The sequence below is a fragment of the Microtus oregoni genome, unplaced genomic scaffold (assembly GCF_018167655.1).
Source record: "Microtus oregoni isolate MIOR12 unplaced genomic scaffold, Mior012 000056F_ref0000123, whole genome shotgun sequence".
In the NCBI taxonomy this organism is placed as follows: Eukaryota; Metazoa; Chordata; class Mammalia; order Rodentia; family Cricetidae; genus Microtus; species Microtus oregoni.
The window spans coordinates 1,550,732-1,566,561 of NW_024543832.1; the positions used below are offsets into that span (position 1 = coordinate 1,550,732).

General features: G+C 38.9%; 1 gene segment (V, D, J or C); it reads right to left on the reverse strand.

The window, feature by feature from the left end:
* Positions 1-1,186: 1,186 nt before the first annotated feature.
* LOC121438579 lies at positions 1,187-2,247 on the reverse strand (the record flags this gene model as incomplete). The annotated part of the segment is given in 3 exon segments: positions 1,187-1,209; positions 1,764-2,069; positions 2,169-2,247. Coding segments are annotated over 3 exon segments (375 nt in total), but the record flags the coding sequence as incomplete, so codon positions are not given.
* Between the last annotated feature and the right edge of the window lie 13,583 nt (positions 2,248-15,830).

The following is a 15,830-nucleotide window of genomic DNA, read 5'->3' on the forward strand; positions in this document are numbered from 1 at the left end:
ACTGGGACTCATTGGACAACCAGACTATACAGTCGTTGAGATCCAGGCCAGGTGAGAGAAATGGTCTCAAAACAAGTGGTACAAATTGTTGGAGAAATGCATCATATGTCAGCATACACACACACACACACACACACACACAGAGAGAGAGAGAGAGAGAGAGAGAGAGAGAGAGAGAGAGAGAGAGACATAGACAGAAATAGGGAGATAGAAAGCATTTGTTCAACTATGTTCATAGCAGTATTATTTGTAATAGCCAGAACCTGGAAACAACCTAGATGCCCTTCAATGGAAGAATGGATGAAGAAAGTATGGAATATCTACACATTAGAGTACTACTCAGCGGTAAAAAACAATGACTTCTCGAATTTTGCATGCAAATGGATGGAAATAGAAAACACTATCCTGAGTGAGGTATCCCAGACCCAAAAAGATGAACATGGGTTGTACTCACTCATAATTGGTTTCTAGCCATAAATAAGGGTCACGGAGTCTACAATAGGTGAATCTAAAGAAGCTAAGTAAGAAGGGGAACCCAAGGAAAAACATATATTTATCCTCTTGGCTAAGGGAAGTAGACAAAATTGCCGGGGAGAAAATTGGGATCTTGGGCTGGGGTGGGTTGGGGGTAAGGGGAGATGGGGAGAGAAAAGATAGAAGGGAAGGAGGTCGGGCCTTGGGAAAGCAGGAGGATTGGGATAAAGGAAGGTTGGACAGGGGAGCACGGAACCACAATTCTTAGTTAAGGGAACCACTTTAGGGTTGGCAAGAGACCTGACCCTAGAGGGGCTCCCAGGTGCCCAAGCTGAGGTCCCCAGTTAGTTCCTTGGGCAGTTGAGAATAGGGAACCTGAAATGACCCTATCCTTGAGCAATACTGACGAATATCTTGCATATCATCATAGAACCTTCATCTGGTGATGGATCGAGATAGAGACAGAGACCCACACTTTAGCACTGGACTGAGCTCCCAAAGTCCCAATGAGGAGCAGAAGGAGGGAGAACATGAGCAAAGAAGTCGGGACCACGAGGGATGCACCCACCCACTGAGACAGTGGAGCTGATCTATTGAGAGCTCACCAAGACCAGCTGGACTGTGACTGAAAAAGCATGGGATAAAACTGGACTCTCTGAACATGGCGAACTATGAGGGCTGATGAGATGCAAAGGACAATGGCACGGGGGTTTGATCCTACGTAATGTGATGGCATTGCGGGAGCCCAGCCAGTTTGGATGTTCACCTTCCTAGATATGGACGGAGGTGGGAGGTCCTAGGTCTTACCACAGGGCCGAAAACCCTGACTGCTCTTTGGACTGGAGAGGGAGGGGGAAAGGAGTGGGGGGAGGGGGAGAAGGGTGGGAGGAGGGGGCGTAGGGGGGGAGGAGGGGGAGGGAAATTGGAGGCTGGGAGGAGGTGGAAACTTGTTTTTTTTTTCTCCTTTTCTCAATAAAAAAAAGAAAAAAAGAAAGAGATAAAGGGATACAAGAAGAAACACTAAAAAAAAAATAAACTGACAACTGGAACCAGAAATTTATATAATCATTTGGACATTCAAGGATTACTACACACCATACCTGTAGAGAAAATCTCTAAGTGTGATAAGAAGAGACAGTGCAGACACAGAGAATTTCAGTCTTCCATGCTTCTCTGAGCAGGCTCTTCTGTTACCCAGATCTCTATGTGCTCTCAGCGCCCCCTGCTGGTCCTGTGTTCCCCACAGCGATGTTTTTGTCTGAGCTCACAGTAGCATTCACTCACTGTGTCTCTTGCACAGTAATACATGGCTGTGTCCTCAGATCTCAGACTGTTCATTTCCAGGTACAGAGTGTTCTTGGCATTGTCTCTGGAGATTGTGAACAGGCCCTTCACATCGTCGATATACCAGGTGCTACCACCATCTGGATTAATGTGTGTGATCCACTCCAGCGTCTTGCCTGGAGCATGGCGGACCCAAATCATCCAGTAGCTACTGAAGGTGAATCCAGAGGCTGCACAGGAGAGTTTCAGGGACTTTCCAGGCTGCACTAAGCCTCCCCCAGACTCCAGCAACTGCACCTCACACTGGACACCTGCAAACACAAAGAATTCTGGTTAGAAAACGGACACAGAAGATATTTTTCTCTTTCTCATGTCCAGACAACTCACAACATCTCATATTTATGAATGACCTTTTAAAATAAGGACAAAGGAAACCAATATGAGCCCTAAATCCATGGTGAGTGTCCTGTTTTCAGTGCTGAACCCTGACTGGGCTTGTCTCCTCTGCCAGTGCTGCAGGATCAAGGCAGGGCTGGATTTTATGGGCACAAAGAAGACTTATTTGCATATCTTCCTGTCATAACAGGCTCTGTAGTTGGACCCTTGGCAGAAGGCAGTAATCAGAGCAGATATAAGACATTATACCCACTGATGACACTTATAGAAATTGAAGCATTAATGTAACTCTGTGTATATATATTTTCATTGTTAGGGATTCACCACACTTTATTTTAGTCTCTTTTCATTATATGCATGGAAAAATGTTGTGTTTCTACACTGTCATGTCTCTTTAGGATCAATGTGAAATAGAAAAGTTCCACACACAGCTGAGTTTCTAGATATTATCTCTGTCTGTCCCTCTGTCTCTCCTGGACAAGGCTTCTTCCTGAGGTGAATTATGCTTAGGATCACACCTTCATCTGTGTAAAATTCCTTTCATGTGATGGGAACATGAATTACACAGCCAGAAAGAGAGGCCAGACACACTTTACATTGGTATAAATTGTATAAGAGACAACACCCAAGTGGGCTGGTAATATAAAGGCTACTGTTGGTAGGAATTCCTACAGTACTTCCCCATTTTGTTTAAATAAGAGAGTTCTAATCCTAATACAAAATTATATACAATAGGAACAAATATATCATGCCACAAACATGTGATAAATATTTCAATAATAATCCTATCCTGATAAGTTTTAGTCTTATATAATAAATAACTTGGCCAAGTCATGAGAAGAAAGTCACTACAACTATCTAGTCTTCAACCCCATTGAAGATCTGAGAACAAAAATAATAATACTGGAATGAGCACAAAGTATAATTAAGTAACTTTCAAAATGTGCAACAAATGACAGAGGCAACTGGCTACCTTGACAACCAACTTTGTTTAAGGCCTAGAATAACTGACAGACCATTTTCTGAGGCAAGAAATTTTTCAAAACCTCTTACCCTGTATTGCCAAGGTTTGACAATCTTTTTTCTTGTATCCTGCTTGTCCTATGCAGACATCATGCATTTTGTCAGTGGTAGATACATAGGCAGTTCCTTGCACAAAGGCCAGTTTTGCCAAGAAGAAAACAAGCTCCAAGAGGAGTGTCTTCAGTGTTCAACATTGTTTTGTGAAGTAGATCTGTGCTGCCAGGAACAATTGTATCACACTTCAACAGAACCCTAAGTTGTTAAACACCATATTCTACAGTTCTTTGAAGTGGTTGAAGATTACCTGTCTATGCAGAATAAAATATCTATGTATCTAAAGAACTTGATTAGTGTAACAATAAGTATGACAAACGCAGATAACTACTGATCTATAATACCTATATAACTTAAAGTCTACGTCTTCATATTAGAATATTATACAATAAACAACAGTGCAACAAATGAGGACAATGATCTCAAAATGTAAGCAATTTATAAAAGTATTTTATTCGTAGGTAGATGTGTATATTGTAATATGATAAATATATCCTAAATTTGTATAAATGTACAAAAATGTTTTAAGCAGAGGTAAAAGCATACATGAACGCAATATGACAAAATAACCTTTCCTAGATATACAAATAGATAAAAATAGGCACATATTCAATATAATTTAAGTTTCTATCAGTATACAAGAATCTATACCAATGTAATTTGCCTATAAATAATAGCTCACAAGTATTCACTCAATTACTCATTATTATTATTAGTGTGAGTAATCTCACACTAATCTATTATCCCATCCAATTTTCCCCTTTTTTTTTCAAAGAGATCCCTTAGCCTACAAAATGTTTGCTGCAAGCTCCAACCCTATACCAATTATAATCAACCCCTAAATGATGCCCTGAATCCTGGGGACAAACTTTGTTTTGAGAGGGGATGTCATCTTCTAGAATACTTCCAGCTGTCATGGAGTTGATGTACTTTTTATGGGATCCTGTGAAAGTAAAATGATGGTTAATTTCCAAGATTTCTGTCTGGTATAATTGGAAATAGTCTCTGAGTATTTGGTAGGGTTTTTCTGAGTTTCCTATTTGGAGTTCTGGGCAGAACGCTGTAAAAAAAAAAGTACACCATTTTAGCTAACCAAGTTGGAATCATCTTGAGTAGCTGATACCTACAACAGATCTTAATTATAGCGCTATTAGCATCATGATGTCATATCAACCAGGTGGAGTTGTTGTGGGGCCCCATCTTCTTCCTGAAAACTTCAAAGATTACTGCAAGAAAACTCATTGTTCATTGTGGAAAATTTAATACATATATAGACATATACAGACATATATATGTATATATATATACATATATATATTCAATGAAAAGTACAATAGAGACAAAATAGGTATGAAGAAAGGTTTTTTTTTTAATGAATTTACTTGGATTTAGAGGGGGACAGAGCCATTGTCCAATTCCAAAGCCAGAATATATATGGTTTGATCACCTGTCCTAACATGTCATACTACTTTTTCTTTTTTTTTTTTTTTTTTTTTTTTGGTTTTTCGAGACAGGGTTTCTCTGTGGTTTTGGAGCCTGTCCTGGAACTAGCTCTTGTAGACCAGGCTGGTCTCGAACTCACAGAGATCCACCTGCCTCTGCCTCCCGAGTTCTGGGATTAAAGGCGTGTGCCACCACTGCCCGGCTACTACTTTTTCTTGATGATCCTTATTGGATAGTTAATTTTCCATCTGTTAGCATCCAAACATCCAGGGTCTCTTGAATTTTTGAAGATGTGTATTTTCCTGTAAAGACAAGAGCAAAACCCTGCTCCATACCTTATAAGGTTTCTTACCACCTGTATTGTTGTCACCACTGTGGATGAGCTGTCATTTCTCTTTCTCAAGTGTTTTCTCTTTTTCAAACTGAATATTTATTAATTTTGATGCTATCCATAGTTTTTCTTCTCCTGTGGAGACAAGAGCAAAACCCCATCCCCAACATAGCACATCTCCTGGTTTCCATTGTGAAGTCAACACATCCATGAAATAAACTGACTGATTTAATTCAGAAGACTTTTCTATTATTCAATGTCTCTCTGCTTCTGTTGTCCCTTTCTCATTAGTCTTAAGGAAATTAAAGATTAATAAAGCATTATGCAATCTATTCCTGGGGGGTATTTTCCATTCATTTCTGTTTATTTAACATATCCTTTATAATTCAGTTTAATCTTTCTACAACTGTCTGACCTGTAGGATTGTGTTGTATACCTGTAATATGCTTTATATTATAATAAGCAAAAAACTGTTTCACTTTCTTAAAAACATATGCTGGACCATTTTCTGTCTTTATTTGTGCAGGTATACCCATGATGTCCATAACTTGTAATAAAGGTGTGATTACTGAATCAAACTTTTCTGAGCCCAAAGCAGTTGCCCACTGAAAACCTCAGTAAGTGTCAATGGTGTGCGGTGTAAATATTTTAATTTTCCAAATTATGCAAAGTGGAAAACATCCATCTGGCATATTTTATTTCTTTAGGCACACTTTGAGTTAGTCCCTGCAGAAAGAGGTCTTTGGTTATAGAAAGAGCAAGTAGGACATGTCTCTATAATCTTCTTAGTTTGTTGCTATGTAATAGAAAACTCTTTAAACCTTTGCTATTGGCATGATGTTTCTTATGGAATTCTGAGGCCTTAAACATGTTTCCAATTAATAATTGATGAATTTCTTCATTATCTTGTGCTGAAAGACCTAGAAGACCTGTATGTATGTGTTATGTATATGGGACAAAGCCTATTCCTGATTATATTTTGTACCTGTGTGTAACATGATGGGTCTGTTTGTCGGGGGTTACTGTCCTGGTAAATCCCAAAGAAAATCACACAGAAGTCTCCACAAGGTATAAACTGATTGACCCTTTAGCTTAGGCTTCTTATTAACTCTTATACCTTATATTAACCCATTATTCTTATCTGTGTTAGTCACATGGCTCAGTACCTTTTTCAGTGGGGTAGGTCACATCTTGCTTCTTTGGTATCTGGGCAGAACTGCAGGAACAGCTTCCTTCTTCCCAGAATACTCCTGTACTCATTGCCCTGCCTCTATTTCCTATCTGGTTGTCCCGCCTATACTTCCTGCCTGGATACTGGCCAAACAACATTTATTTAAATTATGATTGACAGAATACAGACAATTTTCCTGTACCACTTCCCCCTTTAAAAAAAAAAACTAAGGAAAATATCCATAATCCATTTTTGGGGGAATGTGGGCATAGTATTCCATGATACTTCCAGACGGTTGGTAGTACTGATAATCTTATAAGGACCTAAAGAAAATTTACAGTTTTGATCAAGTCCTGACTGGAGTAGCCTCTGAGGCTTGATCATCTCACGCAGCTTCTTGAATCTGTTCTGGATATAGAATTCCAGACATTTGGGCCATTCTTTCCTACTGGGGATTTTTCAGGTGGTCTTCCTTGATCAAACTTGTTTTTACTTAACTCAGAATTAATTCACAGCCTCTCATATCCTGTGGAAACAAAAGCAAAATCTCTTCTCCAAAGTAATATACCTTCTGTCTTAATTTTGAATTCAAGGTATTTTCAAAATACTTATCTTGGATTAGCTCAACAACATTTATAAGCACATGCCTTTTAGCACCTGTTGCTCATTCCTCAGCATTCAAACAATTCAAGGAGAGCATAATAACATACAGCATCCAGATTCTCTGTGTGTTTTCCATCTTTATGTGGCTTTATTTTAAACTCTATTTCTTTTATTTTTAAATTTTGGCGTTTTGAGACAAAGTTTCTTCATATCTTTGTCCTGGAAATCCTTCTGTAGATCAGGTGTTCTTCAACTCAGAGATCTGCTTGTCTCTACCTCCCCAGTGCTGGAATTAAAGCTGTGTGCTACCACACCTTGAACTCACAGAGATCTGTCTGCCTCTGCCTTGCAGGCATAGGGATTAACAGTGTGTACCACCACTCCCAACTACATTCTTTATTTCTTTTTTTTTAGGAACTTTAACCATTTTCTTTTCTGTTCCCAGCCTCCATATATTTTTTTAATTTATTTATTTATTAATGATTTCTGCCTCCTCCCCGCAACCGCTTCCCATTTCCCTCCCCTTCCCCCGATCAAGTCCCCCTCCCTCATCTTCTTGAAGAGCAATCAGGGTTCCATGACCTGTGGGAAGCCCAAGGACTGCCCACCTCTATCCAGGTCTCATAAGGTGAGCATTCAAACTGCCTAGGCTCCCACAAAGCCAGTACGTGCAATAGGACCAAGAACCCCAGTGCAATTGTTCTTGAGTTCTCAGTATTCCTCATTGTCTGCTATGTTCAGCTAGTCTGGATTTATCCCATGCTTTTTTAGACCTAGGCCAGCTGGCCTTGGTGAGTTCCCAATAGAACATCCCCATTATCTCAGTGTGTGGGTGCACCCCTCATGGTCCTGAGTTCCTTGCTCCTGCTCCGTCTCCTTCTGCTCCTGATTTGGACCGTGAGATTTCTGTCCGGTGCTCCCATGGGGGTCTCTGTCTCTGTCACCTTTCATCGCCTGATGAAGGTTAATATTCATGAGGATGCCGATGTGTTTGTCTTTGGATTCACCTTCTTATTTAGCTTCTCTAGGAACATGAATTATAAGCTCAATGTCCTTTATTTATGGCTAGAAACCAAATATGAGTGAGTACATCCCATGTTCCTCTTTTTGGGTCTGGCTTACCTCACTCAGGATAGTATTTTCTATTTCCATCCATTTGTATGCAAAATTCAAGAAGTCTTTGTTCTTTACTGCTGAGTAATACTCTAATATGTATATATTCCATACTTTCTTCATCCATTCTTCTGTTGAAGGGCATCTAGGTTGCTTGCTATGAACATAGATGAGCAAATACTTTTGTTGTATGATAGGGCCTCTCTTGGGTGTATTCCCAAGAGTAGTATTGCTGGATCCAGGGGTAGGTTGATCCCGAATTTCCTGAAACCGAAAAAAACACTGCTTTCCAGAGTGGTTGCACAAGTTTGCATTCCCACCAGCAATGGATGAGGGAACCCCTTTCTAAACAACCTCTCCAGCAAAGGCTATCATTGGTGTTTTTTATTTTAGCCATTCTGACAGGTGTAAGATGGTATTTTAAAGTTGTCTTGATTTGCATTTCCCTGATCGCTAAGGAAGTTGAACATGACCTTAAGTGTCTTTTGGCCATTTGAAGTTCTTCTGTTGAGAATTCTCTGTTCAGCTCAGTGCCCCATTTTATAATTGGGATGATTAGCCTTTTGCGGTCTAGTTTCTTGAGTTATTTATATATTTTGGAGATCAGACCTTAGTCAGTTGTGGGGTTGGTGAAGATCTTCTCCAAGTCAGTGGGTTGCCTTTTTGTCTTAGTGACAGTGTCCTTTGCTTTACAGAAGCTTCTCAGCCTCAGGAGGTCCCATTTATTCAATGATGCCCTTAGTGTCTGTGCTGCTGGGGTTATACGTAGGAAGTGGTCTCCTGTGCCCATGTGTTGTAGAGTACTTCCCACTTTCTCTTCTATCAGGTTCAGTGTGTTCAGACTGATATTGAGGTCTTTAATCCATTTGGACTTGAGTTTTGTGCATGGTGATAGATATGGATCTATTTTCATTCTTCTACAGATTGACATCCAGTTTTGCCAGCACAATTTGTTGAAGATGCTCTCTTTTTTCCATTGTATACTTTTAGCTCCTTTATCAAAAATCAGGTATTCATAAGTTTGTGGATTAATATCAGGGTCTTCTATTCGATTCCATTGGTCGACTTCTCTGTTTTTATGCCAGTACCAAGCTGTTTTCAGTACTGTAGCTCTGTAATAGAGTTTGAAGTCAGGGATGGTAATGCCTCCAGACAATCCTTTATTGTATAAGATTGTTTTGGCTATCCTGGTTTTTTTTCCATATAAAGTTGATTATTGTCTTCTCCAGATCTGTAAAGAATTTTGATGGGACTTTGATGGGGATTGCATTGAGTCTATAGATTGCTTTGGTTGAATTGCCATTTTTACTATGTTGATCCTCCCAATCAAAGAGCAAGGGAGGTCCTTCCATTTTCTGGTGTGTTCTTCAATTTCTTTCTTCAAAGACTTATAGTTCTTGTCAAATAGATCTTTCACTTCCTTGGTCAGGGTTACCCCAAGATATTTTATGCTATTTGTGGCTATCGTGAAAGGTGATGCTTCTCTGATTTCCCTCTCTGCTTCCTTATCCTTAGTGTATAGGAAGGCAACTGATTTTTTGGAGTTGATCTTGTATCCTGCCACATTACTAAAGCTGTTTATCAACTGTAGGAGTTCTTTGGTAGAATTTTTGGGGTCGCTTATGTATACTATCATATCATCTGCAAATAACGAAAGCTTAACTTCTTCCTTTCCAATACGAATCCCCTTGATCTCCTTATGTTGTCTTATTGCTATTGGTAGAACTTCAAGCACTATGTTGAAGAGGTATGGAGAAAGTGAGCATCCTTGTCGTGTTCCTGATTTTAGTGGGATGGCTTTGAGTTTTTCTCCATTTAATTTAATGTTAGCTGTTGGCTTGCTGTTAATAGCTTTTATTATATTTAGGTAGGACCCTTGTATCCCTATTCTCTCCAAGACCTTTATCATAAAGGGGTGTTGAATTTTGTCGAATGCTTTTTCACCATCTAATGAAATGATCATATGTTTTTTTTTTCTTTCAGTTTATTTATATTATGGATTACATTGATAGATTTGCATATGTTGAACCAGCCCTGCATCTCTGGGATAAAGCCTACTTGATCATAATGGATAATTTTTCTTATGTGTTCTTGGATTCGGTTTGCCAGTATTTTATTGAGAATTTTTGCGTCGATGTTCATGAGTGAGATAGGTCTGTAATTCTCTTTCTTGGTTGGGTCTTTTTGTGGTTTTGGTATCAGGGTAACTGTAGCTTCATAGAAGGAATTTGGCAATGACTCTTCTGTTTCTATATTGTGAAATACATTAAGGAGTATAGGTATCAGTTCTTCTTGGAAGTTCTGGTAGAAATCTGCATCGAAACCATCTGGTCCTGGGCTTTTTTTCGAAGGGAGATTTTTGATAACCATTTCTAATTCTTCGCGAGTAACTGGTCTATTTAGATCCTTCACCTGGTCTTGGTTTAGCTTTGGAATATGGTACTTATTTAAAAAAAATGTCCATTTCTTTTGTATTTTCCAGTTTTGTGACATACACGCTTTTGTAGTAACATCTAATGATTCTCTGAATTTCCTCTGTGTCTGTAGGTATGTCCCCCTTTTCATTTCTGATCTTATTTATTTGCGTGTTCTCTCTTTGTTGTTTAATTAGTTTGGACAGGGTTTTGTCGTTCTTGTTGATTTTCTCCAAGAACCAGCTTTTTGTTTCATTGATTCCTTGGACTGTTTTCTGTGTTTCTATTTTGTTGATTTCAGCCCTCAGTTTTATTATTTCCCATCTTCTACTTCTCCTAGGCGCGTCTGCTTCTTTTTTTTTTCTAGAGCTTTCAGGTATGTTGTTAAGTCCCCAATGCATGCATTCTCCGTTTTCTTTAAGTGGGCACTTAGTGCTATGAACTTTCCTCTTAGCACTGCTTTCATTGTGTCCCATGGGTTTGAGTATGTTGTCCCTTTATTTTCATTAAATTCAAGGAAGACTTTAATTTCTTTCTTGATTTCTTCCTTGACCCAGGTGTGGTTCAGTAGTTGACTGTTCAGTTTCCATGAGTTCGTCGGTTTTTTGGGTGTAACGTGGTTGTTGCCTTCTAAATTTAATCTGCGGTGATCCGATAAGACACAGGTGGACACTAATATTTTTTTGTATCTGTGGAGGTTTCCTTTGTTTCTGAGTATGTGCTCAATTTTTGAGAAGGTTCCATGAGCTGCAGAGAAGAAGGTATATTCTTTCCTATTTGGGTTCTATAGATGTCTGTTAAGTCCATTTGCTTCATTACCTCCAAAAATTCTCTTAATTCTCTATTAGGTTTCTGCCTGGTTGAGCTGTCCCTTGGAGAGAGAGGTGTGTTTAAGTCTCCTACTACTAGTGTGTGTGGTTTGATGTCTGCCTTGAGTTCTAGTAATATTTCTTTTACATAAGTGTGTGCTTTTATATTGGGGGCATAGATATTCAGGATTGAGACGTCATCCTGATGGATTGTTCCTGTTATGAGTATAAAGTGACCATCTCGGTCACTTCCGATTGATTTTAGTTTGAAGTCAGTTTTGTTAGAAATTAGTATGGCCACACCTGATTGTTTCTTTGGACCATTTGCTTGAAACACCTTTTCCCAACCCTTTACTCTGAGTAGGTGCCTGTCTTTGTTGTTGAGATGTGTTTCTTGCAAACAGCAGAATGTTGGATCCTGTTTGTGTATCCAATCTTTTAGCCTGTGCCTTTTTATAGGTGAATTGAGCCCATTAATATTAAGTGATATTAATGACCAGTGGTTGTTTACTCTGGTTATTTTTATTGCTTTTGGTAGTAGAGATTGTGTGTCCCCCTTCTTTGAGATGTGCTGGTGAAGGGTCACTAGATGCCTGGGTTATTGTAGACAGTGTTGGCAGTGTTGGATTCCTTGGGTTGCGATTTTCCTTCTATTATTTTCTGTAGGGCTGGATTTGTGGCTACGCATTGTTTATATTTGTTCTTATCCTGGAATGTCTTGTTTTCTCCATTGATAATGAATGATAGCTTGGCTGGGTATAGTAGTTTGGGCTTGCATCAATGGTCTCTTAGCTTCTGCAGTACCTCTATCCAGGACCTTCTGGCTTTCATAGTTTCCATAGAGAAGTCAGGTGTAAGTTTGATCAGTTTACCTTTGTATCTGTCTTTACTCTATAACGCTCTTTTTCTGACCACATGAGTCTTTAATTTGCTAAGCAGTATGGAAAGAATTAAAACTGTGGTTTTGATGGTGTTATCCAGCCCATTCCTTAATTTTCTGAGATTCCAGCCTAATGGCAGATGTACTGGCTGTAACCATGTTTAATGCCACAAGTCTATGGCGTTTTAAGGTCCTTCCCAGCAGGAAAACTGCAGCAGTGTGCTCAAAAAACACAGTCAAATGCTCTGTAGCTGGACCTTGTAGTGTGCTCAAAAAACACAGTCAAATGCTCTGTAGCTGGACCTTCTGTCTGAAAGAGTCAGAGTTAGCACTAGCAGGATGGACCAGAAAGCCAGCATTTTAAAATGGTGTGACATTTTTCCTGCTATGGCTGAAAACTAAAAAGCATGCAGTCAGCTTGTCTGCAAAATCATTTAAGTATTTTGTGGCAGGACCTCTTAAAACTGTAAGGTTTTACAGGTAAAGATGAGTCAGGAAACCTCTTTTATTTATTTATTTATTTATTTATTTTCCATTTTTTTTTATTGAGAAAAGGAGAAAAAAAAACAAGTTTCCACCTCCTCCCAGGTTCCCATTTCCCTCCCCCTCCTCCCACCCTTCTTAAATGAGAGTGCTTGCCTTTAGAAAGCAGGGCCCACCTGAGAAAGTGCTACTATCAATAAGCCATCCTTGACTCTATTATTTTATGTCTGGAATTACTTCCCAAGCTCTCCCATGTTTTATGTGGATGTAGTTGTCCACATGTTGACCATCATTCTGCTGTCTGAGATTTTCTGTCCTGCCCAGTTCCTGCAGTTTTTAAGTCCCAAAGGAATTTACACAAAGGTCTACATTAACTATAAACTGATTGGTCTAGTTGCTCAGACATCTTATTAACTTTTATAACATATATTAGCCCATTATTGATTTCATTTCTATGTTAGCCACATATTTTGGTTCCTTATTTGGAAAGGCAGTCATATCTTGCTTCTTCTTTGGCTGGGTCATGACTGCAGACTAGGACTTCCTTCTTCCCAGAATTCTCCTTTCTCATTGACCCACCTCTGTTTCCTGTCTGGTTGTTCTGCCTATACTTCCTGACTGGCTACTGGCCAATAATTTTTTATTTTTTAAAAAATATAATTGACAGGATACAGTCCATTGTCCCACTGCAGCATCTGATATTCAGATCAAGGATCAATGACTCAGATATCACTGCAGAGACCACAAAACTTATTTGCAAGTGAATCTGTGTAAGTAAGAAGTCTATGAAGAAACAATGGAGAGATAAATATATCTACATGATGAAATTAAAATCCTGTAAACTTTTAAAATGTGTTTAAATACCTTGATAGATAGGGTATTTTATTTTAGCCAAAAAAAAATTTGATTACACACTAGCAATCTGAGAAGATCAGAATAGATTCTATGATCTATAAACCGCATTTTGCTTTGACAGCATTATCAGAAACGATGAAGCTCAGGGACACCTTAAGCAGTGTTTAGCTAAAAATATCCTACAGGCTCCTGAACCTCACCTGCTGTCTCTAGATGCATTCTTTCCATGGTCTGAGTACCAGAGCATAACCAGGATCAATGATAAAATTGATGTTCATGTTTTATGTGAGGATGATGGAGGGAGTGGAGGAAATCAAGGTTAAATACCAGGGTATTCCTACATGATCTGTTGGCTCTTATTGAAATCCTAAATTCTATTCTACCTGGAGAATTAACTGGAGCTCAGTTGTGAATCTAGGGACCTCACTCCCAATGATCCTTGAGTCTCTTCATGACTGATCCTGGTGCACAAAGCACAGCCAGGTCTGCCCTATGTGGTGATATCTATCATCATCAGTCATACATTCCATATATGGTGCATCTGGGTTTCTCTCCTTAATCCCTAAAACATTTATAGGTTGAAGAGGTCATGAGGCAGATGAGTAGCACCAGAACAGTCATGCTCTGTTGGAGGCTCCAGTGAGAAGGGGATGTGGCTTCTCAGCTAGATTTTGGCTTTCATCCTGAGTCTGAGGTTTCTTTGAATTGAGAGAGCTTCCTGAGAAGTACAGGAGGTTTCCATTTCCCCTTCAGGTGACTGATATTTGCTTCATGCTTCTTAGTAGAAATAGAAATGGGTACTCAGGAACATTTTCCTGGTCTGGCTGGGTTTCCAATCCCTGACAAACAAGAAATATTTTAAGTCACACTGTGCAGAGCTGCCAGGCAAAAGATGGGAATGTTTACCATGAGTCTACATTCAATCAATGATTGGAGAATAGGGTATCACTTACTCAATGCATTTGAATGTTTTAATATTTCATGAAGTGGATTGATGGAATTGGGGTTCATAGTGATCAGAAATCATAGTTATGAAAACTTAGAATTTATTCTTTTAGTTTCAGTAGAGTAATCTTATTCGTATCCCTCATCTAGAAGATAACTTGTGATTACTAACATTTAGTATGTGTGATCCCATGTGTTCATTGGGAAAAATAACTCAAGTGACTGAACTGGATGCTATCTTATTAGTCTAACACTATTTACCTTTCTAATTAGGGACACTATACCTGGACACTTGTCCTTGAATATCTTTATTTAGGTCAGTCTGTTTTTCTCTTTCTATTTTTATAAATCTCACTTTCTCACTCCTCAGGTTGTAGCACATAAGAGCCCAGGTTTTATGATTATTGCATTGTTGAGGGATGAGAAAGCAGTTTATAATACCCATGAAAAAAAGTAGCATCCAACCAGTCTTGAGGCTTATGTGATCTGAAGAAAAAAAAAAGAAAAAAAGAAAAAAAAAGACAGAGAAGCCTATGTGATGACAAGACATGGAAGCAGGTGTACTTGAACAGTGGGAACTGCTTACCTTGTGGGAAGGATAAACATAGAGGACAAGGGATTGCAGGGCTTTGTCACATGCCTTAGTAATGTAAATCACCAGGGAAGGGAAATGAGCTGTAACCAACCTTCCATTTCATATCCCAAAGAACGTCCACCATTTACTTTATTGGTACCCCACATTTTATGTCCCTCAATTTGTTCTGCACAATATATTTACTGTGAGTGGCAGTGGGAGCTAGAACTTAACATAGGCGAGACAGTCATCCTTGTAAATACTGATGGGGAACCAACACTTTGAGTGCTGTGTTCACCTTATTTATGATGTTCAGTAGGTTAGAAGAATATTTTTCAGACTTGTTTAGTATGTCTTATCTTGGGTTTGTCTGATATTCTCATTGCGCTTACATAAAAGGTGAAGGACACATTTCTGATATATTTGGGAGCTTGTTTTAGGTTATCTTATTATTCCCATATTTTGACTTTGGCTATTGCAGATATAGTTTGCATCTGTATTCTATACTCTCTTGATCCATGGGGTTTTGTTTCTGTGAATCTGTAGAGAAGGAAGTCACTAAGCAAAAGTCATTTGCAAAGGGAATGAGCTGATGGTAAAGTCACACATTATTTATAATTATCTTCTGTTTGAGAGGTGGATCCTTATTCTTAAGTGTTTCATCAGTCATCTTTTTTCTCATGTGGTGAACAATGGCACTCATTTAATGGCTCACATTTTCATTAATATACCAGCCTGTCCATTTGTGTTTCAGTAGAATTTCATCAACATAATACAAAATAGAGACTTCAGGGAACAAAGAATCTCAGGTGGAAAATATGCTTTCCTCATATTGGTCTGTAGACAAGACTGTGGGAGCCATTTTCTTGATTAATGAGTGATTTGGGAGGGCCCATGCCAATGTTAAAGATGCCATCCATGAAAATGTTTTCCTGGTTTGTATAAGAAAGCAGGTGGAACAAACATGAAGAGCAAGCT